General features: G+C 49.3%; 5 protein-coding genes across 5 annotated transcripts; 2 read left to right on the top strand and 3 right to left on the bottom strand.

Moving 5' to 3' along the window:
• The first annotated feature begins 6,956 nt into the window (after positions 1-6,956).
• Positions 6,957-8,954, top strand: B0J16DRAFT_197022 (uncharacterized protein). The gene is made up of 3 exons (XM_046122895.1): positions 6,957-7,762; positions 7,809-8,357; positions 8,409-8,954. The coding sequence occupies exons 1-3, from the start codon at positions 7,373-7,375 to the stop codon at positions 8,511-8,513; spliced, it is 1,044 nt and encodes a 347-aa protein (XP_045978110.1). The 5' UTR covers positions 6,957-7,372; the 3' UTR covers positions 8,514-8,954.
• Positions 8,955-9,151: 197 nt separating this feature from the next.
• B0J16DRAFT_325264 (mitochondrial branched-chain alpha-ketoacid dehydrogenase kinase-domain-containing protein) lies at positions 9,152-11,247 on the bottom strand (the record flags this gene model as incomplete). Its single annotated transcript, XM_046125873.1, has 4 exons — positions 9,152-9,707; positions 9,890-10,872; positions 10,924-11,072; positions 11,133-11,247. The coding sequence occupies 4 exons, from the start codon at positions 11,245-11,247 to the stop codon at positions 9,152-9,154; spliced, it is 1,803 nt and encodes a 600-aa protein (XP_045978109.1).
• A 2,887-nt stretch (positions 11,248-14,134) lies between these two features.
• B0J16DRAFT_196837 (uncharacterized protein) lies at positions 14,135-15,692 on the top strand. Its single transcript, XM_046122894.1, has 3 exons — positions 14,135-15,099; positions 15,150-15,229; positions 15,278-15,692. The coding sequence occupies exons 1-3, from the start codon at positions 14,236-14,238 to the stop codon at positions 15,495-15,497; spliced, it is 1,164 nt and encodes a 387-aa protein (XP_045978108.1). The 5' UTR covers positions 14,135-14,235; the 3' UTR covers positions 15,498-15,692.
• Positions 15,693-16,550: 858 nt separating this feature from the next.
• Positions 16,551-19,134, bottom strand: B0J16DRAFT_196817 (uncharacterized protein). Its single transcript, XM_046122893.1, has 4 exons — positions 18,677-19,134; positions 17,955-18,622; positions 17,804-17,906; positions 16,551-17,756 (listed from the first exon to the last, which is right to left on the bottom strand). Exons 1-4 carry the CDS (start codon positions 18,966-18,968, stop codon positions 16,741-16,743), a joined length of 2,079 nt encoding a protein of 692 aa, XP_045978107.1. The 5' UTR covers positions 18,969-19,134; the 3' UTR covers positions 16,551-16,740.
• Positions 19,135-20,509: 1,375 nt separating this feature from the next.
• Positions 20,510-22,826, bottom strand: B0J16DRAFT_196814 (pyridoxal phosphate-dependent transferase). Its single transcript, XM_046122892.1, has 3 exons — positions 22,584-22,826; positions 21,879-22,484; positions 20,510-21,822 (listed from the first exon to the last, which is right to left on the bottom strand). The coding sequence occupies exons 1-3, from the start codon at positions 22,700-22,702 to the stop codon at positions 20,829-20,831; spliced, it is 1,719 nt and encodes a 572-aa protein (XP_045978106.1). The 5' UTR covers positions 22,703-22,826; the 3' UTR covers positions 20,510-20,828.
• Positions 22,827-23,127: the final 301 nt, after the last annotated feature.

Below are 23,127 nucleotides of genomic sequence, written 5' to 3'. Positions count from 1 at the left end.
AGCCCAGCATCCATTTCTCTGTCTACGCGAGAGGCAAATAGAAATTTTCACAAGAATTATACCATCGAATCGGCGCGAATCTGCGTCACGAAAGGAATTCCGATACTCTGGGTGGAATATCAAATGTCCCAGACAACCAAGGAATGAAGACCAGGATCCACGAGCAACAGCCAGAGATCCAAAGGGTGTGCAAGGTTTTGGGAATGGAGCAGTCGAAGCGTCTCTAGGGAGGGTCAGAGGGTCTCTTCCATGGTGTCGTGTGGTCCTCTCAACTCTGACGGGACTGGCTGTTCGCTGGTATGGGCTAGAATGCCCGGCTTCCCAAGTGTTAGACGACGAATAGCAATGAGTCGTGATAGATCACGGGAGATTTAAACCTTCAACTTGAGCCCGTCGGCTATTGGGGATAAGGGTCAGTCTCCAGCGGTCCCAGATAAATGGAAACCACTTTCTCGCAACCTGGATGAATAGGATGACAGAACAATTGGGGACGAAACTCAAGAAACGACCTAGGGTCGCCGCGGGAAAGCTCCCCTGGATCCCCTAGAAGCTTCCTAGGATTTTTTGGACCGTCAATCCAGAGCAACCACCGGCGATGACGGTGTCACAGAAATGACCGTCTACCTACTGGACTTTTTGGGACTTGCTAGCCATCAGTTCCGTCTATGGTAGGCACGGGGAGCAAAGAGATGAACTTCCTAGTGCCCAACTTGGAAAACCAATCCCAATCTCGCGAGCACCAACAGGCCCGCCTCTATTTTCCCATGTTTTAATAACGTCTTTTCGGGGATAGCTCTCCGCGCTGCAAATTGTCGCAATTTGGGCGCAAATCGGATACACTCAAAACGTTTTACCAGCCGTGGAGCATTTGATAGGCACGCAGGGTCTAGGAGATGAGCAATTCAATCTGTCTTGTCTCCCATGACCACCACTTCCATGCCTCTAGTATTGGATCGCCAAAAGCGCTCGACAAATAATGATACTACGGCTGATAGATATTGGTATCACAACGCGGCGTTTATTGGCGATGCTTGTTGGAGAAGTTAACTTTGATGAGCCAAGCAAATTGCTAAGATTGGTCACCAACCCCCGCCAGACGCGTTCTGTACCTACCTTTTGGCAGACGCGTTCAGGCGCTCTCGCTCACTACCTACACGCACTGCCCTATCACCTCAGTCTTGGCCGGTTTTCGTGGCCTGGCGCCACAGACCTCAGGGTTCGATATTGAAAGATTAGCCTACTGTTACAACCGTCTATCTATTGATGCCCTGGAGCACAGCGAGCTCAGGTCGATTATCGAAGCGAAACGTCAAATCTTATCTTTGCTCATGTGGACTGAGCAATCTTTGGCTTATTCGCGTGGCGCTCGTCAAATTCCATCTGCAAGAGCCTCCGAGTGTCCTGATTGTGTCTCGGGGTCGCATGAATTGGCTTGTCGACCTGCCCCTCGTTCATCCCCCAAACCTTACCTTGAGTGTTCTCTTCAGGGCCCTCGTGGGCTAATTGGTACGTGCGGAGGCCGTCTTCCAGCGGCCGGGGGCATTAATAAAACAGCCTGTCTAGCTTTGGCGCTTTTCCTTCTGTCGGGACGTGCCCTTGAATTATGCTTCCAGGGGCCTTCGAATAGATTGAAAAGGGGGAGGGGGCGGGAGGAATGGCAACGAGGGGCATTGAGCATTCAAGTGACGAAACAGCTGAGGGACAAAGTTAACCTGCTTGGGGATCACGCCTTTGCGACTTAAAAAGCTGTGACAGAAGGGCAGGCGGCGGACAGTTTGAAAGCGTGTTGATGGAAACAAGGACCAGCTTTTTCCGAAACGCGCGGGCGGACCCTTGTCACACACGTGTACAGGTCCGTTGGTAGTGCGAATTATGCAGCGCCATTCAGGGCATAACTGGACATAAGACGCCACAAAGTCTTGTAACCGTTGAGCTGAAGGCACTGTCCCTGCTTTCACAAGTCGATCACGGATAAACTCGTGAGCCCTAAAGTGGTTCCCAGCGACTCACTTCAAGTTGCTCTCAGCTACGGATACAGGCAGATCGATATTGTACAGCAACATGGTGTCATCGTGCTTGAGCTTGGAAGCCTGTTTGTTGACAAATGCAACGTCATGTGGAAGCTGGCAAATACATACATCATTACTATCACAAATCATCATTATCAACAACCAACAGGGTCGTGTTCGATCTGGTATTGTCTGCTCGGCATAAGAAATCCCAATGTACGGATACGGAAGCTGCCCTAGATTGTTCGATCCAGGGTTTGAGAAGGTCTGAATTTTCCTTCTTCCATGCGAGATTGTTCCTCCATGGCTTGACGAGAGCCTGCTCTGGATGGTACATTAAAACAATTAATTATGGCTACACTAACAAGACCAAACCCAGCCTCCAACCCACCGGTCTTCGAGCCAACCGTCCGGGGTGTGGGGCCGCTGCCAGGGGCCAGCCGCCGGACCGTGGACTCGACATGGAGGGCCCAGGTCAATTTCACTTCACTTCACACTGCCTGGGCTGGGCTGCTAGGTCCTCGTTAATTACCAAACATCTTTTCATGCCTGACTATGAGTGGATGACCTTCCACTCGGTCGGTACTTTCCAAAGAGCTGATGCAGGTACCAAACATTCAAGTACCTACCCTGATCGTCTCTGAAACCCTGGACTTGGACTCGCTCGCTCGTGAATAGCATTGCTAACTGTACCGTGCACTCATCTGCTTTTTCCCTCTCGGGGCACGCTTCCCGATCCTGGACTCGCCTGTCACGATGCCGCAGGATCATCGACCCAATGCAAAGGACACATGCCCGGGGAACGGAGATTGCCTGCGACAGAATCACGGGCGAGCCTGGACACGATGATACCGTACGGTAGCATTCCCGGGTTGCCCGGTGTCGCGGAAAAATCTACCAGACCTTCTCGAAGGAAAGGCTATCCTGGCCCAATGGAGTGGACGACCTAGGCGTCGATCCATCTCGCAGCGCAGAGCAGAGCAGAGCAGAGCAGAGCAGTTGTGGTGATTGACGCGTTCCTTGGACTGATTGCCCGCGCCCCTCCCTCCCCTCCATCCCCCCTCTCGTTGCTTTTATATTGTTATCTCACGCAAAGTGATAGATGATGAGTGTATCCCTTAAAGTTGTCTCTTGTTCAAACAGGTAGTATTCGCGGCATGAAACGCGGCGATACCTGAGGAGCAGCTGCGCCTGTTACTACCAAGCCTCGCTCATGCAGCCACTGGTGGCCGGGAAGATAAACGTTAGGATGGGCTGGGTCGCAGGTGTTTCGAGTCAGCGCAGGCGGGGTGGACTCTGATGCCATTGTCCCTGCATTTTCCAACCCAGCTAAACCTTCAACCAAAACCCGTCACGGCCCAAGGCTGTCCAGGAGTTCCCTGTGCGACACACGTCTGTCACTCAGCGACCAGATGCACAGATGGTAGATGATGCGAGTGAACCCGCGCCAAAGATCTCTCGCAGGCCCGTTCATTCTTCAGGTCGATGTTTGAGGGACCTATAGCGGTAGCTGAAGGGACCATTATCGTTATGCTCAGTGCCTGACCCTACAGATGACCTGCCGCAGCAAATGGCCTGCATGATGGCCCTTAGGCGCCGAAACGCGGTACGCACAGATGGAGGCTGGCGGGTGAACAGCCAGACATTGATAAGATCCTTTCTTATTGACGCGAAAGGCAATTGTGACCGGTTTCTGACCAACATTGAATTGAATTGATGAGCTCACTGCCAACGACATCATAATACAGACAGTTCCTGATTCCAGGGCCGTACCTGATCCAGACTGACGTGCCGTGCCGTGTCTAAAAAGAGTGTGCGCCGCGATCCCAATCGATTTAGCTCAAACATTGTCGTCATTGCACTGTTCTTCTTTTGAGTTGTGCCTGTTTGAGGTGGCTCGGCTCACATCATCTCTGTCGTCTGCCACGAACCCGTTTCTACCATCTATTATCCGCTGTGCTGACTGACTGTCATCAATGACTTCTCAATGCATCAAACTCAATTGAAGATCGTGATCGAACCTGCGCCACACGAGTAATGACAAACAATGCCTGCCGGTACTAGTACAGTATTCGTATTCCCAGCCCTCGTCTAGTGGCCGCTGCAATGCCTCACTTTTCGATTTCACAGTTCTTCCCCTGCCACCACTTCGCTTCAGTGAAAGGCCTGACCTACCCTACCCTAGCGAGTCGCCAAAGCCAACCAACTCAACTCTCTGTCGACCTAAGTTTTTTTCAACTGACATTTGTGGAGTGCAGCCGTCCAAAGGGTTCTTCCCGATGGGACGCCCCGTGTTGCTCCACCTTAGCCTTGAGCCCGTTGGCTTTTCTTTAGCGTGCTGTCCAACCGCACCGTCGACGGTAAAGTAAACTCAGACTGTCTTAAGGATTTAGGAACCACTGGTTTAGGGTTTGGATGATCGGTAGCATACCAATGATGCGTTCGCTGAGTGAGTAATGCTCAGGGCAGAGTTTTCAACAGCTGTGGCTTAGAAGGAAGTTTGTAATGCATGCTCTTGGTGTTAATGCTGAGATCTGGCTGGTTGGATCCATTGCCCCCGTCACCGCATTGTCGGGTCTTTTTGACGTGTTCCGTTTCTCTAGGGACCATTGACCATTGTTGATGTTGATGCATGATCCGCCAGCCGGAACCTGAGCTGGCACTTCCGTATTGGCCGGGTTCATAGCGAAGCAGGCATTTTCTTTTACGTGTATTTGTGCCAATGTGGCGATATCTGTCCACCTTGGAAGTTGTAATCATCCCGAGAGCTATGGTAGTCGATCTTAGCCCGCTTGGATCACCTGTCATGGTGGCATCGTTCGTGGTGAAGTCATGGACGACCATTGGACGCGACAGCGCGACATGTCGATCTATTTTGTTTTCTTTTGACGAACGCGAGCGATGATCAGACCGGGCCCAGTGATACTCATCGCAACCGATGCTCGGTGGAGAGATACCTTGACAGCTTATCTTGAAGCACGGATTCAGGGACCAGCTGCGTCAGGCGGGCTGATTATCGCAAGAGAATCGGCCTGTATCGGAGGTCACTAATTGTCACCAGTTTCGTTTCAATGCAAGAGTCCAGTTTCCTGTTTTTCTCAATGTCCGTGGGTGATCTTGTCACGCTGTTTTGAACAAGCTAGCTTCAGCCTATTGCTGAGGCTTGCAGAAGCGCAAGTCAAAAGGTTGCCTACCCCAGATCTTGTGGCCAAGATGAGAATGGATTGGGCCTGATCTGGAAGACCTCACACCCTTATCGGTAAAAAGCATCTTCTTGCAGCCTAGACCTTGACCTTGTTGTAACTCTGTAGCCAGCATGTTGCTGGTGGGTTTCGCGATGAGAAAGTGAAGCTTACTACCCCATCGATGGGCCGTTCGCTAAGGGTAGGTCAGTTGGTGATGGATACCTGCTCTACCGTAGACAGGCCGTTAGCAACGAATAGTCTGCGGATATCACAGTCGCTTGACACGTCTTGTTCAACATCACTGCAGCAACATGGCCTGACCCCAGCATGTCCAGGAAGAAAAAATTGATGCTTCGTCGGCTAATGCGGTGACTTGCAGAGTCTGCTTGTCCAGCCACGCGATGAAGACCAATGGCTTTCCGAGAGGCGCAGGGTAGTTGCAGGACAGTCGCCATACGGTCTGGCAGATTCTGTAGTCTTCATACGGTATCTTGCAGCCCTGCGGCGAGTACGCAAACGCTCGGAGCCCGAAGATATCGAAATCAGTCGTACATAGATTAAGCGCGGTACATTATTCGATCTGAGCAGATGCAGTCATCGAGATAATGCAGTAAATACATGCGGCGCAAAGCCTCATGGTGGTCAAAGTAGTCTCAAATCGCCGACTTGATTGTCATGCCAGGTGATCGATGATCTGGGGTTCGGCATCGAGTTAGCTCAACGCTATGTGAGGTTCCGCTAGAGCGGTGAAGACCTCAATTCATGATTCTGTAGGGTAGATGGCGGTGAAAATGTCGGAAGGAGCCAAGCAAGGTATATCTTCGCTAACAAGTCTGTGCCGCGCAAGGAGGGTGTTTGAATAGAGAAACGACGTGCATAAGGCTGGTTTTTCCTAGGACAAGATCAATAGATATGTAAACTGCAGTGGTAAAGGATGAGGTTGAAGATTGCCATGTGGTAAGTGAACATTATCTGTGGGCCAAGTTGAGCCTCATCCACTACAATGATCAGCGCAAGTATGCTTAGATGCGATTTAGATAATCGAACGCAGAGGCCTTCGGGCTAATGCATGTATTATATGATATCTGTGCAGAAGAAATGAGTGGCTGGAGTATTGTTCTCGGAGAGTTGCATATATGTAACAGCTTGGAGGGCTACGAGTACTCAGGGTACTTATCTAAGGGGCATCGAAATTGAGAATTGAGAATTGAGACTGTGAGTTGAAAGCATTTAACTCAATGATCCGAAATGGTATAAAGCGTCTGGGTTGTTTCATCTTGAATGCTCCTGGTGTTGACCTCCTTGCATCTTGAGGAGTGTTCAGGGGTTGATGCAAACGGGATGATCCATACAAACACTATTGAGTAACAACTGAGTGAAGCAAAATCTACTGTAGAAACACAGTTGACTACAAGTTGTGCATTTTGAGGATTACCAGGTACCTAATAATATCCCTTGAGTTTAACTGCTCTATGATACTCTGATCACAGAATCCACACAACCATCATATTGCAACGAGAGAATACACCAACGAAACTCTGATCTTTATCTGTAGGTAACCACTGGAAGAATTTGTAGTAAGCTTGAAGACTCTAAGTAGAATATTAAATAATCTTATCGAACAGTGGTGTCTATCCTCAGGGTATTAGAAGAATTGGCCCCAAAAGCATAATAGATGAAATAATTCGGTCACTTTATGCCAGCTTAGACCAACACTTGGGCAACTTTGTTATGGTAGCCTAAGTCTTAGAGGACAATTCTTTTGTTGCCTAGGTAGGTAGGTAGGTATCTGTCTATTAATTGCAATATCATCCCGGTGAGTGAGCAGAAGTGCACCTGCCTCGCCACTGGCAAACGGCATCCCGCCAGCATCTGCCGCAGCAAATTGGAAGTGCGAACAGCCAGGTGACGTTTGCCTGCCTGCCTGCCAGGTAGGTAGGTAGGTACTATCTAAACTATGTACAATAGACGGGTAGTGAATTGAATAGGCAGCAAGGAGTGCCCGGACTCCCTATCCGTTTGTTACCTACCTGCAGTGAATCACTGTGTGCCTTCTGCCTACCTACAAAACCCTCAGAGGGCAAGTCATTCTCTCCCCTTTATCTTTTCTCTTCCACAACACACACATCAACATCAACATTAACAACTGCAACTTCTTTCATCCAACAAGTGTGCACGATGGCCAGCAACCGCAGCAACCAGTATCGTTGCGCTGTTGGCGGCGAGTGGAAGGATATTTCTGAGTTCAGCAGAAGCCAACAGAGACGTGCCAGAAACAACAACAGGGAGAACTCGGGCATGATTTGTTTGGCGCACAGCCAGCCGTCCCGTGCCGAGATCACCTGTACAGTCTGTTGCAGGACCAGACCCATCGACCAGTACTCCAACAACGAACGTAAATCGGAGAACCCGCGATGCCAGCAGTGTGTGGCTTGGGATACCGACCAAGAGCACGGTGTCACTCCAATCCCTCTTGCCACTGGCCATGTATCAATCGAGGAGGATGCCCTTAAGAAATACCGCGAGCCACTTTCTTGCTCAGAATTTTTCAAGCATGAGCTTCCTGAAGTGAGTCAGTCACGAGAGGCGTATATCAGTCACTGACATAATGCAGGCCCCTATCACCGGACCTGAAGCACTTGGTCTGCAGTCAAGTGAGTCCACCAACCGAGCCTACGCCCAGGTCATGGGCAACTCGGCTCGAGTGACTACAGCTTCGGAGACCTCCAGCGTCGTTAACGAGACCATGTCCGTCACTTCCAGCCGCGTCAATTTCCCGCCTCACCTGAAGGCCCGCCTGGAAAAGATGACACTCGGAGAAAACTCTGCTTCTGAGGAAAGCTCCAAGGCTGTAACAAGCAGCCGGAGCGTGAAGATGCTGCCCCCCCACCTCCACAAGCCCAAGCCCAAGCCCAAGCCCAAGCCGGAGCAGAGTAGTGAAGTAGGCACTACTGACAGTGTCTCTACTGCCACAACTCTCCGAAAGGAGAAGGAGACTGCCGCCTCCAACAAGATCATCTACAATGCATGGGACCCCAAGGGTGTTCAGCACAAGGTCACCAAGGATTTTACTGTCGCTTCTAGCTCTGCTTCAGCTGCTTCTACGTCTGGAGAGACCGAGTCCCAAGGTCGCGGCAACAGCAAGTGGCCTAAGGCTAGCGAGGCAAGTAACCAAAAACTCGAGATTGAGCTTATTGACTAACTTGAAATGCAGTATCGGATCTCCCGCGCCGAGCTTCAGGATCAAAACCAGCTTGTAGGCCGCCCAGCGCAGAGCGGAGATGATGATAAGGAGCGTCGAAAGAACTATGGATGGTAGTCAATTGCTGGTGCGGAAGAACAGAGGAAAGTAGAACATATCGTGAAGGATGAGAAGCAGTCGCTTGCACACAAGGTAGGACAGAAGCACAGCAATTGATCTGAAACCGATGAACCAAGAGCCTTTTTTGTATCTAGGCGAGTGAGTAACAGAAGAATTGTCCTAAGGCTTAGGGCACCAAAATAAAGTAGCCTAAGTGCCAGTCTAAGCTTGCATAAGGTGACCAAATCATTTCGTCTCTTATGCCCTCGACGGCCAATTCTTCTGACAACCTGACAGTGTCGCACGTTCGCAACCTTCAAGTTTCCCGATACCCCGAGCTGGGCGGGTGTATGAATCCATATGGGCTTTAGACTGACTGCAACGCCGAAAAATAAACCAGAAAACAAAATGCAATGATATTTCCTACCCATGACCAAGACTCCCGTAGAAGTATTTTTAATCCATGTACATGCTTCATAGTCTGCCAGCAAGACAGCCGTCCACCTCTTCAAGCTAAACCCCATTCCTTTCGTAACCAATGCATCATGTACAGTGTATCCTCATCGTCACGAAAAACGATGTTCGTCTTTCCCACCTCTTGCGATTAGGAAGGGTTTTACCTATAATATAAAAATAACCATATCGTATCCCAACTTTCACTGCCCAAGCATGCGTGCAACAGCACGCTTCGTTATGCCGCATAAATTCTCAACGTTGCTCTTCAGACCAGAAATTGAGTCTCCTGTCACTGAAAGCCACGTAGTCTTGCGCTCATGAGCGAAAGGATCTTCGTCCTCCGATTCGAGTAGCCTCTTCCCTCCTCTTTCAAATATCCAAGTTTCCTGTGCGCTTCTGTTGGCGTGGTACTCCTCCGGGCATATCGTCGTCAGCCTCGTGGGCATGTTGTTGATGTTCTTGTGTATCCTCTCTTCCATCTTCCTCCTCCTCCTGATCTTATCTCTTGTAATAGTTGCTGATGATATAGTAGCATCACGATATATTTTCGTTTCTGTTTTGCTCCGGCGCACGGCTCTTCCGCGGGCGATCATAATTCCCTTTGTGTAAGAAAAAAACCCATTAGACTTCCTGTGGACTGCTATAGTTGCTTCGTGGCGGCGCGTTGACCACCGCCTCGGCGTCGCCCACCTGTTTCCGTTCCGATATCTCTCGGTTTCGGCTCTGTAGTCGTTTGCGAAGAACCCAAGGGGGAACCTGTAGGTTCTGTGCGCCGGCGCTAAGTGATTGCTATTGGAGAGGTTCGGAGGACGAGGATAGACGGTTAAGGTGGAGGTAGACATCTGTACCGTATCTGTTGGAAAGAAACGTTAATAACGAATTTGCTCTTAAGGGCAGGGGTTTCGAATGTCCTGTGAATTGTTGAGTATAAAACTTACCCTTCCATGCTGATGAGTTTCAAGTCACCACCAAAGTAGCGGGCGTATAAGCGTGAGATGGGCAATCCGTAACCAAAACCGGCCATTGGGGCCTTGAAGTCGCTCTTATCGAAATCAGGATCCAGGCTTGGTGTGCGATCGACAGTGGTGTACATATAAGTCCAAACAAGAGGAATGGCGCTTCGAGGAATACCGCCACCCTCGTCAGAAATCTTGATGGTGATGTCCTCTTTACCCTCGGCGACAATGACCTTTGTGACAGGGAAAGCCTGTTTCTCTTCGCCGTGTGTCTCGACGACGGCACGCAGCGAGTTCTTGAGAGTCTCGAAGAGCATGTGCGACAGATGACCGGGAACGTACATAAAGTCGAGGTTGGGGTTGCAGACGAGTTGAACCTTGGGAGCTTCGAAGAGACCGTAGTGATCCTCGCAGACGAAACGGGCGTTCTCAATGGCTTCTTGGGCGAGATCCTGGACGTTGGTCTTTGTGCAGATGATACCGACATAGTTGGGGTCGCGATGGTGGCTCTGGTCCGTTAACGCAATGTGCTGCCCAATAAGCATACGGATTCCGATACGAGACATATAGAAGCGGTCGAGGAACGATTGGATGGTGCTGTCAATCTGCATGCGCTGGCGGCGGCGCTTGTATTCGAGGATACCTTGAGCCATGGTAGTGACGACGCCATCGTGACGGCGCTTGATGTGGTGTAGAGTCTGGGCGAAGCGTTGGTTGTAGAGGTGAAGATCGGCGGGCCAGTCGCTTGAGTCATCAACAACAGCAAAGTATCGGCGCGTGAGGCCTTTGTTCTTGCCATTGCCGTTCTGGAGACCGCCCCAGCCGTCGGACTCGCCCTCATCAATTGAGGGATTGGGGGTTGCGGCGGGAAGACGGAAAGCGTTGCGACCGATCGCTTTGCTGGGTTTCATAAGACGAGACTTTATATCCGAGGGTAATTCTGGCCGAGGTAGCTGTGTGATTTCCTGGTCAAGTCAGCATCGCAGTTCTGGGCAATCGACTTATCTAATACATACCTCGAACGATTGAGCGTACCAATCTTTAACCTTAATGACGGACGGCATTTCATTGAGGCCGTCTGGAAGCTCGTCTAGCTCTTGCACGCGATGAGCTAGACGGATGGGAAGCTCCTCGGCTAAGAACTGAGAAGCTCGGAATAGAGTGCCTTGAAGCAACCAAAGTCAGTAATCGTCCTCAATGGACGTAGAAACAAGCGAAAACATACCAACTGAGGGTTTCTCGCCGAACTGCACCATCTGGCGCAAGCTGACGCCAGTGGCGGGAAACCGAGCATAATGACGGATCGTGTCCATCAGACGCTCTGAAGCTCTCCACGACATGATGGGCGGACGTGGGTCGAATCAGAGAACAAAAGATGAAGTTGTCGAGCGTGACAATGTTGTATAGAAAGAGGAATCGGACTCGGAGAAGGCAGCTCGGACGGACGGAGGGAGAGACCGGGTTCCCGCTGCGGGAGAGCGTCCGAGAGAGTTGTAAATGGTGGAGAAGCTCACGGCGTCGTCATTGAATAGTCAATCAAGACGAGAAGAGTCGAGCGACTGTATCGTCAAGAGGAGAATTGACGTGGAGAGAAGAGAAGGGAAAGGAAGGATGAGGTGAGGTTGAGGTTGGTCGGGGATTCGGAGACGAGGGTATCAATGATGGCGGCCCCGCGTATGGAGATGGAGATGATGGAGACGCAAGAGAGGCGTGCGAATAGCGGGAGAAGCCGAGGTACGCGAGTTACAGACAGTATAACGCAGTATTTGGCAGGCAATCTCGTGCTTTCAACAACGAACAATTAATATTTTTCATAAACAGTGTCGCGTGAGACCAAATGGAGACGCGCACATGAAAATGGAATAATTCGGAGGAGACCAGGAAATAGTGGAAGAAGAGGTTAAAGGGTGCGGAACTGCTCGGGGAAAGTCCAGCGATTCATGAGGAACTAAATGATTCTTCCGGGGAACAGAACAGAGAGAGATACCGAATAAACGTCATTCTAGTGGAGGAAAGACTGCTATCTATGGATTGCTTGGCTTTTTGCACATGTGGGATCAAGTATGGGGAAGCATTTAGAGCAGAGGGGTAGACTATGAGACGGATACAGGCACATGATGGAGAACACTCAACCACGGACACAACTACAGTATCTGGGGAATTAGACTACGGGGTTATGGAAAGTCACGAGGACCTGATATTCAAATTATGTTGAGGTTTTGGGATATAGAACAATCTGGATCATGACTTTAGATCCATGATAGTAATTACAGTTCCCCTCATCACCGCCGGTCTCCGAGCTCCAATGTCGGGGCACGGATTTCTCAGCTCGGGGGAAGACACGGCATGTCAGGCCACGGGAATGACTTTGCATAACAACATACCACTATTTGCAGAATTTTGTACTGATTTAAAGGAATAAGGGTTTGTTTTCACCAGTCACGAGGCGCGAGACCTCGGCCTAGATATTGGGTTTATGCCGCCATGGACCGTTATTGATGATCTGACAGAGTTTCTTCTTATGAACCTGGATTACTTATTTCATCCAATATACAACTCAACAGGTGGGTAACAGAAGAATTGTCCTGAGTTTTAGGGTGTCAGAATAAAGCAGCCAAATGCCAGTCTAAGCTGGCATAAGGTAACTCGATTATTTCATCCCTTAGACCTTCAGCAGCCAATTCTTCTGACACCCTGACGCTCGAGTATGAGAGTCTCGGTGGAGGGATACCGTACAGTACGTATACAATGGTTACGGTATGAATACGATATTATACGTCAACCCTGATCTGACATCAGTTTGAATCATGATCACAAGAGTCTTTGTTGCATTGCAGAGTCCTGGCAAACCTGCTCTCAAGAGTGGTCGACTCGGGTAGAATCTCGATTCACTGCAGTCTCTTCTGATCTTGGCCAAGTCGTTTGCACTCTGCAGCAAGCAGATAAGTTCCCCAGACTTTGAACCCAACTCGGTATGGAGAGATCATCCATCACAAAGCCGACTAACTACCCCACACCTCAGCACAGGCACGCCATCGAGGACACGGACTAGCTGCTCGATTGACATGGAAGTTGACGATAATATCAAGTCATGTTATAGTGGTTGGGCAGGTATGGTCAAGCCAATTTGGGTCAACATCGTGGGTTCATGTTCATGCAAGCACTTCATGTATGTACAACGTGGTGAGACAGCAAGGCACCGTCGGGTCAAAACCTCAACAACGTGGCCCAGCTTGAAGAGCTTTAGGGTAACCGAAAAGCCTCAGAGTGTTCTTGCCAATTCCAAGAATGCTTTGAAGCTCACCACAGCTTGCTCGAGAATCTGCTCAAGCCTTAGGCTTATGCGCTGTCATCCGACTTTCGGCATATGGGTGGGTGACTCAACTCCTTGATCACGTGAGCAACAGTACCAAGTTTGTCTTGCTTAGAAGTTCAGAGAAACAGAGACGACATCGCTGCCCAGCAACAAAGACAAAAAACGCCTCATACTTGTTCCAGCATGGCACTAGGAGGTGGACAACTCAATCGTACATGAAATCGGGCGTCTAAAAGCTGAGCTGTAAGAACTGCCAACACGTGAAGGTCAAGACCCAGCAGAGCAGAGCATAAAGGCATGACGTACCTGGCTTTCGATGTTATCTAATTGGTTCTCGGATTAAATATGGGTCAGAGTTCCATCTCCCGTCCCGTTGATTGCCCGTCGACCATTCATCGAAGTTTCCCCGCCTCGACGGAAGGACTAAAAAAGTGATATGCTACCAACTGACAAGATAAAGTCCCAAGCAAAAACGGCCGGCGTCAAGTTGAGAGAGCAACGAGATTTGGTGGCTGCCATCTTCAATACTGACGATTTTATTGACAATTTACCTCTTTGGTAGCTCCCACTAGAGTCATATTTCGGTTACCCTACCTTCCGCCCCCCTTTTTTCTTCTTCCTTCCTTCCTCTGAAAGGCCCTGGCCAGGTCAGGCTGGCTCCTCCCTGCGCTGCGGCCCACGCGGGGCCCTTTAATTTTTCTCTGCTGGTTGGTGGACGTGGCCAGCCTCCCGCTCTTTTCCAGGGGAGTCGGTGAAGCTGGGATCTCTTTTTGCTCCACTCTTGAACACGTCGGTCGGGTGGTGCTCATTTATTTTAGGCGGATTTTTGATGCCTCTCTTAAGAGCGCGTAAAAGGTACTTTACTCGTCTTGTGGGAATCGTTGGAGCTTGTCTTGAACGTCTGTTTTGCGCGCGTCTGTTTCTGTACTACCCGCCCTACCCGTATCCGAATTCCAACACCGGAACCCCAATCGAGAACAACATCAACAAAACTATATCGAAATAAGAAATCATGGATCTCGCTGCCATTGACGAAGATCCCGCTGCCGCACTTGCTGCAGTTGAAGCCGATGCCGTGTCTGCAATCTCAGATCAGCAGTTCCTCTTCTCGACGCCTGATCGCAAACAACTATCAAATCAATCTTCCAACGCCACAACACCAGCCCCCGGATATTTCTCTTATGGAAGCATCGACAGCAATTATCGTAATGAATTTCGCGACCGATATCACGACGAAGACTTTCCAGGTCTCAGAACGCCCTCGTTATTGTCTAGCCCAAGTGTGGCTTCGAGTCTCGGATTCTCCACCGGCCGCGTGAGCCCTCACAAGAGAGCAGAGTCTGGACATTCGAGATTATCTTCCATAAACGACTCATCCCGCAATTCTTCTCCTTCTGAGCGCCGGAATCACCGACCGCGGAACAGTCGCGATGTCTTGGCGCAAAGGTTGAGCCAGCTCGCCCATGAGCTTACCTCTGGCGAAGATGATCTTCTCGACGACAGTGGCGTCGACATTCTCACCGCGCAATTGGATCAACTGGAAGGGACAAAGATGCTTAAGAAGACTGTCTCATTTTCCGTGCCATCAACACCATCGCCGCGACCAAACATTCGACGACCAGTGAGCCTGGATATGTATAGTCCTGGCGAATCCATCTTCAGTACCCCAGGCTCGGCGTTTAAGACACGATTCTCAGACTTGGGCGCATCTATTAGAAGGGATCCTGAACCAGAACCGACACCAGAACCTGATCCTCCACCAAACCTGGGAATGACGGTGGTGCAGGCGAAGAAGGTTATCCAAGAAGTTACACAACTTAACGAGGAAATGTCTCAACTTGTTGAAAACCTCAAGGCTAGACAAGAAGAGTCTGATGTATGTGAAAATTCACGCTTTGACACATTTATATACTTACAATTTTGTAGCACATTCAAGGCCTTCTCATTGAGCGCGCCGAGCGTGCTGCTCAGCGCATTATCTTCCTTCAAAACCGCATATCTCATCTGTAAGTGTCCCGTTTCATCACAACGCCGACCATTCTAACATCCAATAGCGAGCAAGAGCTGCGCGAGAACGATGATGAACTTCAGTATCTTCGCATTTGTCTCAAAGCTGTTGAGATTCAAATGCCTGCACACCCCGACAAAGAACTCCAAAGATGCATATCCTCCTTCAAGAAAGATTACCAAGCCCTCAAACGAAAACGTGTCAACCGCTCCAGTATCGCCAGTTTATCCAGTCTCGGTTCGCCTTATCCTGGATCGCCAGCATGACGGAGCTCTTTACTCATCGTTCTTGTTCGTTTGCGATGGAAAAATTAGCAGCAATGCGCAACGCTTATACGACTCACGACGTACTTTAATCTCTCACTTATAATTGCGCGCTCACGCCTTAACGCTTTACGACGTTTCGCTTATCCTTTTTACACGATTCGTTCTTATCACCGTACTCCTTAGCCAAGTAATGACTCAAATGTCATATATTTCACCGTACCAACTTCGTAATGCTACCTCTCATTACACCCGTTCAAACCATCAACATCGGATACCCTTTTCGGAAGCAAGCATGTTTGTGTTTCTCTCACTTGCATAAAAAAACTGGTGCATTACGGCATAGCGATCGTTTCTTTTACATTTGGCAGCAATGCCTACTTTATCATTTTAATGGCACGGTATCTATTGAAACCTCAGTCTGGTTTCTCTCGCATTATTCAAGTCGGAATTTTTATTCGACAACCTCATGATAGCAGGCATGACAAAAAGGAATATGAGTTTTATTGTTCAGATAGTATCGTATCAATTGATAGACTGTCTTTGTGTTCACAAATGAGCATCGACCCAAACGTGGAACCTTTTAAGCGAGCCCTATGCTCATTTACCACATCCCTGACCGTGTTGTTGATCCATCTCCCATGTCAATGCGAACAATGCTTGAAGTTAAAGCAACGCGTCGACCCGCGTTCGATTCTCGGGGAACAACCTTGTTCAACGTCCGTGGATCCTCAGGAGCGGTTACGTCGAGAAACTGGAGTAGCTATCCATGAAGCACAACACAGGTTCCCTCGATCCGCGAGCCGTCACCCGTACTCTTTGAATGTCAACCAACAACAACCCCTTCCACAAACATGTCGATCTTGAGTAAATTCTACTCTGTCCGACCACGTGGCTGTAAAACGTAGTAAACGCATTCCCTTTACAACGATCATCGGAAGGACAGAGCACAAAGCAATGTGCAACGAACGTGGTATTTTATAACTAGAGCCTCCAAGTTCCACACCAAGCGATGATCGTACACTATCAAAAAGGCCAACCAAAAGGAATCTCATTATTGTGAGAAGGGAATCATAATACATTTCGTCAATTTGTAGCATAAGGTCGTTAATGCCCGAATAACGAAGAATGAAGAAAAGCAAATTATAGAAGAAAAAAGAGTCGTATACCGGAGAACTCCAAGACTTTTACTTATAATGAACCACCCAAAATGATAAGAAAAAGAAGTTGTTATAAGAAAAAGGAATCAGCGGGCTCGTTCATCGCTTCCGCTGGAATAAGGAAGATTTCGATAATGACCGCCATCGTCAACAACAGCATTTCGCATCGGTCGTGGATTTAAGCGCAAGTACTCATCGTAGGTCATTCCATTCGGATCTTTGCCAGTCTCTTCGAAGATTAGACTCGAGCGACGATCACCGTCTCTGCGAGGCAATGTTCGAGGAACTGCTTCGACGGGCGACTTAGTATCCCGACCTGACGAGTACCGACAATCTTTGTCTCGATTGCGACGGCTGCTGCTGCTGGGATAACTGTTTCGATGGCCAGGAGAAGGTATATCGTAGTTATCAGGTGTACCAGAACTGCTTTCGACTGTTGGGGTTGAGTTGCGATAGCGATTCGATACAGGACTTCTGGCTCTGTGACTTGAACCTGAAGGTATTGGGGAGTCCCTGGAAGGGCGCATGGTGTTTTCTGATTTAGGACGCTGAATAAATCGGTGCGAAGAAGGCTCAGAACGAGGTAATGGTGATGGCTTATAATCGTCCTTGGGTCCTCGACGATACTTGGCGTCTCGATCACGGTAGTCGTCAGGTCTATACCGTCCTGCCTTATCATCCTTCGACGAAGATTTGTAGACTTCCTCAGATGAATTCCTCCTAAGATCATTCTCATTCTCCGCGGTATGCTTGACCCATCCAGTAATAGCATCGACCACAAGATCATGCGTCTCACGATGTCGAGCCACGGGAATAAGATGTCTCGAAAGCTGCTTCGGTAGTCGTTCAGGCTTTCCATCTTCAAAAGCACCGTCGGCAATGATAGGAAGATCAGCCATGATGTGGTTCAATCGTTTGGCCTCTTGATCAGGAAATGCTCGGATTTGACAAGTCATCCAACGCTCGAAACCAGATGGGGTGAGAGAAGGGATGTGAGGCATACCGCCTGGTCGTCTTTGGACAAGGTGGTTCTCACATCGAAGATGCTGGTACAGGGTTTCGAGACTATCGAGAGCACCGTGAGGACGGCAGTCAAAGATTTCTGGTATGATTAGATGATGGGTGTTTGAGATGGGAACTTATACATACGCTGGAATGGGAATGTCTCGTTGTCAAGCTTGTATTCGTGGTAGAAAGCCTTGAGCTTCTCCGGTGTGACGACGAGTGAGTTGCGAGGGCTGTATTCGACAACCTTGCCATGGTTAGCACAAGCAACAAAACAACTAAACTGATAACCTACCAGATAGTTGGCAATTCCTCGAAGGACCTGGCCAAGCCTCGCAGTGGGATCACCCTTGTCGTCAAACAGTCGTCCCCATTTGAGATCAACCGTAGACAGCATCGGACCCTGTTTCGTTGGCTCGGTGGGTGGCCCAGCTCGTGATGCCGGGCGTGGTGGTTCAGCATGTCGTTGTGACTCGGTGGGCGGCCCAGCTCGTGATGCCGGACGTGGTGGTTCAGCATGTCGTAGCGATTCAGTGGGCGGTCCAGCCCGTGATGCCGGACGTGGGGGCGAGGCATGTCGAGGTGGCTCAGGGTCTTCATTCAAGATGATAGGAGCCTTGGAGAATCGTACAGAAGGTCGTGCTTTCGCCACTGGAGGTGATGTTTCCTTTGGAGCCGACTTTGGTCGTGGTGGTAGTTGGTTGGAGGAAGTAGAGTCTGAGACATATGATGTTGAAGGGCTGCCAGTGGTACCGAGGGAGCTGCGACTGGATGATATAGGACCATTAGGCTTATTCTTGGTCTCGACTGGAGTTGTTGTTGGTTCAGGTTTCTTTATATCATCTCGGACTGGCTGTTGGGGTGCTGATTGTTGAGACGGTGTAGGCTTGACCGGATTTGACTTGGGACTGGGAGGTTCTGAAGATGAGGGTGTACTGTCTGCTGGTGAATGCTCTTCGACGACTACATCCTTGATCAATTTTCTAGCAACACAACCATTGATGATAGTAGACTTACGTTCAGACTTGACTTTCTCAAAGATCTCATCAAACCATCTCGTCTTCATCTCATCAATCGTCAACTTTCTCACCAAATCCTCAACCTGTTCTTTAGACATGTCTGCGCTCATCCGCTTCTTCATCTGACTATCGGTCGAAGCAGTTGAGCCGGAAGCAACGGAATCATTATCTTTGGTTCTGCTCTGGGATATTTGAATACCCTTCGTCTCCGCCTTGTGCACCCTCGAACCAACTGCACCTCCATTCATGGCCAACGAGCCCATCGGGGACGGCGATGGTTCAGCAAACATGGTAACCTCACACGGCGGTAGTAGCTCGGTTGTCTTTGATGAGAGGAAGAACACAGCATGTAAGATGGAATAGAAGAAGAATGCAAAGTTGGTAACACAGAGCGAGAAGGATTATGCAAGAAACAAAGGGAATTAAATCAACAAGTGGATAAAAGGCAAAAAGTGCAGCTTCATCAGCAAGAGAGATTAAATAAAAAGAAGGGCAAAAGTGACAAGAGGTGAGCTGAGCTGAGTAAAGCAGAGGAGAGGTAGGATAAGGTTGACTGGGGAAGGGACGAAATGTCGGGCTTATACATGCAGAATGGATATCAACTGACAGACAGTAGTCTAAACTAAACTATCAGACTACAGAAAAGAAACCTGAACATGACACGAAATGGACCATCTTTGACCGCAACTAGACAGGGATCGCCTCTGGAATGGAGTTGGGTTACGCAGCAGCCCTGAGGCCCGCCGGTAACATTACAGTAGAATAAAGTAACTAGAGAAGTGAAGTAGACCAAGGGTCTCACCATGGGGATGACAAGATAGGAAGTGATCGTGGTTGCGTTGCGTTGCGTTGTTTGGTCGGGCGAGCTGAAGCTTTCACAGAGGATTATAGAGCCCGAAAGTGTTGGTGGTCAAAGTGCAGCTTGATAGATCCCTGCATCTTCGGCCTAATATGACATACATGCTTCTATCTCTGGCGCAACTATAACGGTCCATGGTATTATCAAGAGGCGATTATTTACTATTTATGGTATATCAATAGTTAAATATCTTGATTAAAACCCAATAAGTCTATCTGCTAACAAAGAACGATATAATTTGAACAATATCGTAACATGTCACAACCTAAGTCTGTCTCGGCTACTCCCTCCATCTCACAAAAACCCTGATTTTCCCTCATGAATGACAGTGACAGTCACTCACCCAACCCACCACACCAAAGGACCCTTTTTCCCTTCCTTTCCCTCTTACAGCTTAACGAACCACGCTCCCCCTCTTCATTGGGCCGCAACGTCCACGAGGTGATCGTCCCCAGAACAACGCTCTTTTCCAATTGGAACACGCATAAACGTTCCATCCAAACCCATTGGATCATTTTATTCCTTCTCCCCGGAAGACCAAAAGAAGAGGCGAGGGAGGCGAAAGCACACAAAAATTGAAACAAAATGTAGATGTGATGTGAAACGCAAGGGAAAAGAGACGAAAAAGCAAGAGAGTGGGACTTGGATGACATATGTGATGCATAAGTTGTGAGTGAGATCGCAAGGCTCGGCAGATGTTCTGACCAACCAAGGACTTTGTAATTTCAGTATTGAATCATTTACGAACAAGTGTTTTTGACATTTGACGTCTGACGTCTGGAGAATGGAGAGACCCACGATCTCCAGTATATAGAGCACTTTACATTGGAGCGCTCAACGCGATTGCCGAGGATCAAGGATCAAGATTCAAAGAGAGACTTGCGGTCTGCAAATATACGGATGTCATTTCGGAAACATTTGACACGGTAAGCGCGTCACGCAGACTAGGAACAGGTATAGTCAGGAACGGAATACCCTATTCGTTCTTCCTTACGGGTTGAAATTCCTTCAGATCACGATCAAGGTTTCGCCTTCAAACCTTACCACACGATTGGCACTCGACCATGCTTATCATTCCATTCGATTCTGAATATCAAATAACTTTGGCAAAAGTAACGATAATCCCTTCCAGAGCGCCAGTAGCGGTACGATCCGCAGGTGTCAATACATGATAAGCGTCCGATGTGGACGCCAACGCCTACGCCCGTGATAAAAAAAATAAAAAAAAATAAAAAAGCAGTCCCTGACAGTCACTGCTTTGCGCCACCCTTTCCTTTGTAACCCAAATCATTTACGCCTTATACAACAGATCTAAGAATCCACTCGCAAGATCAACAACAACGCTCTTGTTTGGCAAAGAGCCAGCAACACCGTACAGTGCTGAGGCGTCACCCATGGCCTTACCATGTGCCCCCTTGCCCTCAACAAGACGAACACGCTCCTTCTCACGTTCTTCCTCGACAACAGTCTCCAGGTCGGAGATGAGCTTCTCCCAGACCTTGGTGATGGGTAGAGTGACCGCAACGTGGATAGCAGGAGGGCTCTGAAGAGCGTTGAGATGCCATCCCTTAGTACCCATGCCGTCGGCAATATCGTAGACGTTCAAGTTGCGCGCCGTGAATGCAACAACCGAAACTAGAGGCTTTCCAATGATCTCAAGCTCGCCGCCCAATGCCGGGGTAGTCTGGATAGACTCGGTAATCTTCTTAGCAGTTCCGACGATCTTGGTGCAGGCATCGATGTAGCCGGCCTCACCCATGGTCATCAAACTAGCCCAGCAACCAGCGATAAGAGCACCAGGTCGAGAACCAGCCAGACCGGGAGAAGCGTAGACACCACCAGACCAATCAGGGGACACAAAGTACTGGAACTTTCGCAGCTCAGCGGTTCGGTAGAGAACAGTCGAGTTACCCTTTGGTGCAAAACCGTACTTGTGAGTATCACAGCTGATGCTGGAAACACCCTTCAGTCGGAAATCGAAAAGCTGAGTTTCGAAACCAGCACGCTCGAGGAAAGGAACCAGGAAGGAGCCCAGACAGCAGTCGACATGGAGCCAGAGGTTCTTGCGGAGGGCAAGCTTCGATAGAGCAGCGATGTCGTCGATAATACCGTGGGGGAAGTTAGGAGCAGAGCCAACGAGGAGAACCGTGTTGGGGTTGATCAGACGTCGGACAGCGTTGACGTCAACCTGGTACTCGGGAGCTGGGCAGGCAACGAGGTGAACCTTGATCTTGAAGTACTCGGCAGCCTTGCGGAAAGCAGTGTGGCCTGTCTCGGGAAGAATCCTATCATAGCTTGTCAGTCTTGGTCTTTGGTGGTACGATGCTTGAGCTTGACTTACATCTCGGGCTCTGTCACTCCACGCTCAGCATAAGCTTTTTGGCGAGCCGCAAGACAGGCCATAAGAATACTGTCAGTTCCTCCGCTAGTCGATGTACCAGCGGCTCCAGGAGGAGCATGGAACATGCTCAAAACCATGCTCACGACCTCGGCCTCCATCTTGCGCACACCAGGGAAGACATCAGGGTGGATAGGGTTGGCGACAGTAAACTTTCCAAATGCCTCCGTCTGCAGAGCCAATAGCTCATCCTCGCCGTGGTACACAGCGCCAGAGACATAACCATCTTCCCAGCGGGTATGATCCATGTTGGCGAGGTTCTCGAGCTCGGAGCGTACGATGTCATGAGAGAAACCCTCTTTTGGTAGAGTAAGGTAACGAATCTGGTCTTTGGGGACCAACTTGTCGGATATCTTGGCTAGAGATTCATTGACCTGTTGCTGGACCTTGCCTCGTACACCGGGGGCTCGTAGGAAGTAACCGTATAGGATGCGACGGACGTTGGTGTATAGCTCTACGATAGAGCCGATAATACCACGCCCTCTGAGCTGCCAGAATGCGCGACGAGTCCATCGCCAAAGGAAGAGGAATAGGAGTACATTGCGCAATCTATGATAGAAAAGACATGTTAGTATTTGCGACACCAATTGTCATGTTTCGTATAGTGGCGCATTATGACGATGTGCTGTAAGTGGCATCATGACTTACAGATCAAGGTTCAGCAAAGGCCAAGACACATTATGTCTACTGCGCTTGACAGACTCAATACCACCGCGCAAGTTGGCAGGAAGACGGGAGAGGCTCCCAACATGTGGAGGAGAAGCCATTTTTCTAACAACAATTGGAACCAGACACAAAACGAGAATGAATGACAAATTCGAATAACTTTTTTCTTGGAAAGGGAGAGGGGGGTTGCTCGAGGTTTAAATAAAAACCCAAGCAGAAAGGAGCTTGACGTCGAGATCCATCTCCAATATCGCGGGGCATAGCCAGTACTTGGATATTTCTTAGCGCATCTCGGCCACCCATCACATGCCTTGGCGGGGGACCGGCTTCCGCGGGAACCTATGGAACGCCCCTAAAGTTATAGTGCTTGAACCCTCCAACGCGTCCCCTGGCCGAGGCGAGCAACCTCCATGGGGGAACATCCCTGTCTTCTACGCCGTAATTGTACATGACGAGTTGCTTGCTATGAAGCACTTTTTTACATCTGGTGATGTAGGACGTCTCGTTTAGAACACAGTTTGTGACG

The sequence above is a fragment of the Fusarium flagelliforme genome (assembly GCF_020744385.1).
Source record: "Fusarium flagelliforme strain FIESC 12 MPI-CAGE-AA-0113 chromosome Unknown B0J16scaffold_8, whole genome shotgun sequence".
Lineage (NCBI taxonomy): Eukaryota > Fungi > Ascomycota > Sordariomycetes > Hypocreales > Nectriaceae > Fusarium > Fusarium flagelliforme.
Note: the sequence above shows the minus strand (reverse complement) of the source record. Positions and strands in the feature narration are given on the sequence as shown.

Coding starts and splice junctions, on each gene's coding strand:
- B0J16DRAFT_197022 (XM_046122895.1), top strand. CDS start 7,373: ATGGCCAGCAACCGCAGCAACCAGTATCGTTGCGCTGTTGGCGGCGAG. Junction 7,763..7,808: donor TCAAGCATGAGCTTCCTGAA/GTGAGTCAGTCA, acceptor GACATAATGCAG/GCCCCTATCACCGGACCTGA. Junction 8,358..8,408: donor AGTGGCCTAAGGCTAGCGAG/GCAAGTAACCAA, acceptor CTTGAAATGCAG/TATCGGATCTCCCGCGCCGA.
- B0J16DRAFT_196837 (XM_046122894.1), top strand. CDS start 14,236: ATGGATCTCGCTGCCATTGACGAAGATCCCGCTGCCGCACTTGCTGCA. Junction 15,100..15,149: donor CTAGACAAGAAGAGTCTGAT/GTATGTGAAAAT, acceptor ACAATTTTGTAG/CACATTCAAGGCCTTCTCAT. Junction 15,230..15,277: donor CAAAACCGCATATCTCATCT/GTAAGTGTCCCG, acceptor AACATCCAATAG/CGAGCAAGAGCTGCGCGAGA.
- B0J16DRAFT_196817 (XM_046122893.1), bottom strand. CDS start 18,968: ATGTTTGCTGAACCATCGCCGTCCCCGATGGGCTCGTTGGCCATGAAT. Junction 18,623..18,676: donor TGAGAAAGTCAAGTCTGAAC/GTAAGTCTACTA, acceptor TCAAGGATGTAG/TCGTCGAAGAGCATTCACCA. Junction 17,757..17,803: donor CGAGACATTCCCATTCCAGC/GTATGTATAAGT, acceptor TAATCATACCAG/AAATCTTTGACTGCCGTCCT.
- B0J16DRAFT_196814 (XM_046122892.1), bottom strand. CDS start 22,702: ATGGCTTCTCCTCCACATGTTGGGAGCCTCTCCCGTCTTCCTGCCAAC. Junction 22,485..22,583: donor CCTTTGCTGAACCTTGATCT/GTAAGTCATGAT, acceptor TTTCTATCATAG/ATTGCGCAATGTACTCCTAT. Junction 21,823..21,878: donor GGAGTGACAGAGCCCGAGAT/GTAAGTCAAGCT, acceptor AAGCTATGATAG/GATTCTTCCCGAGACAGGCC.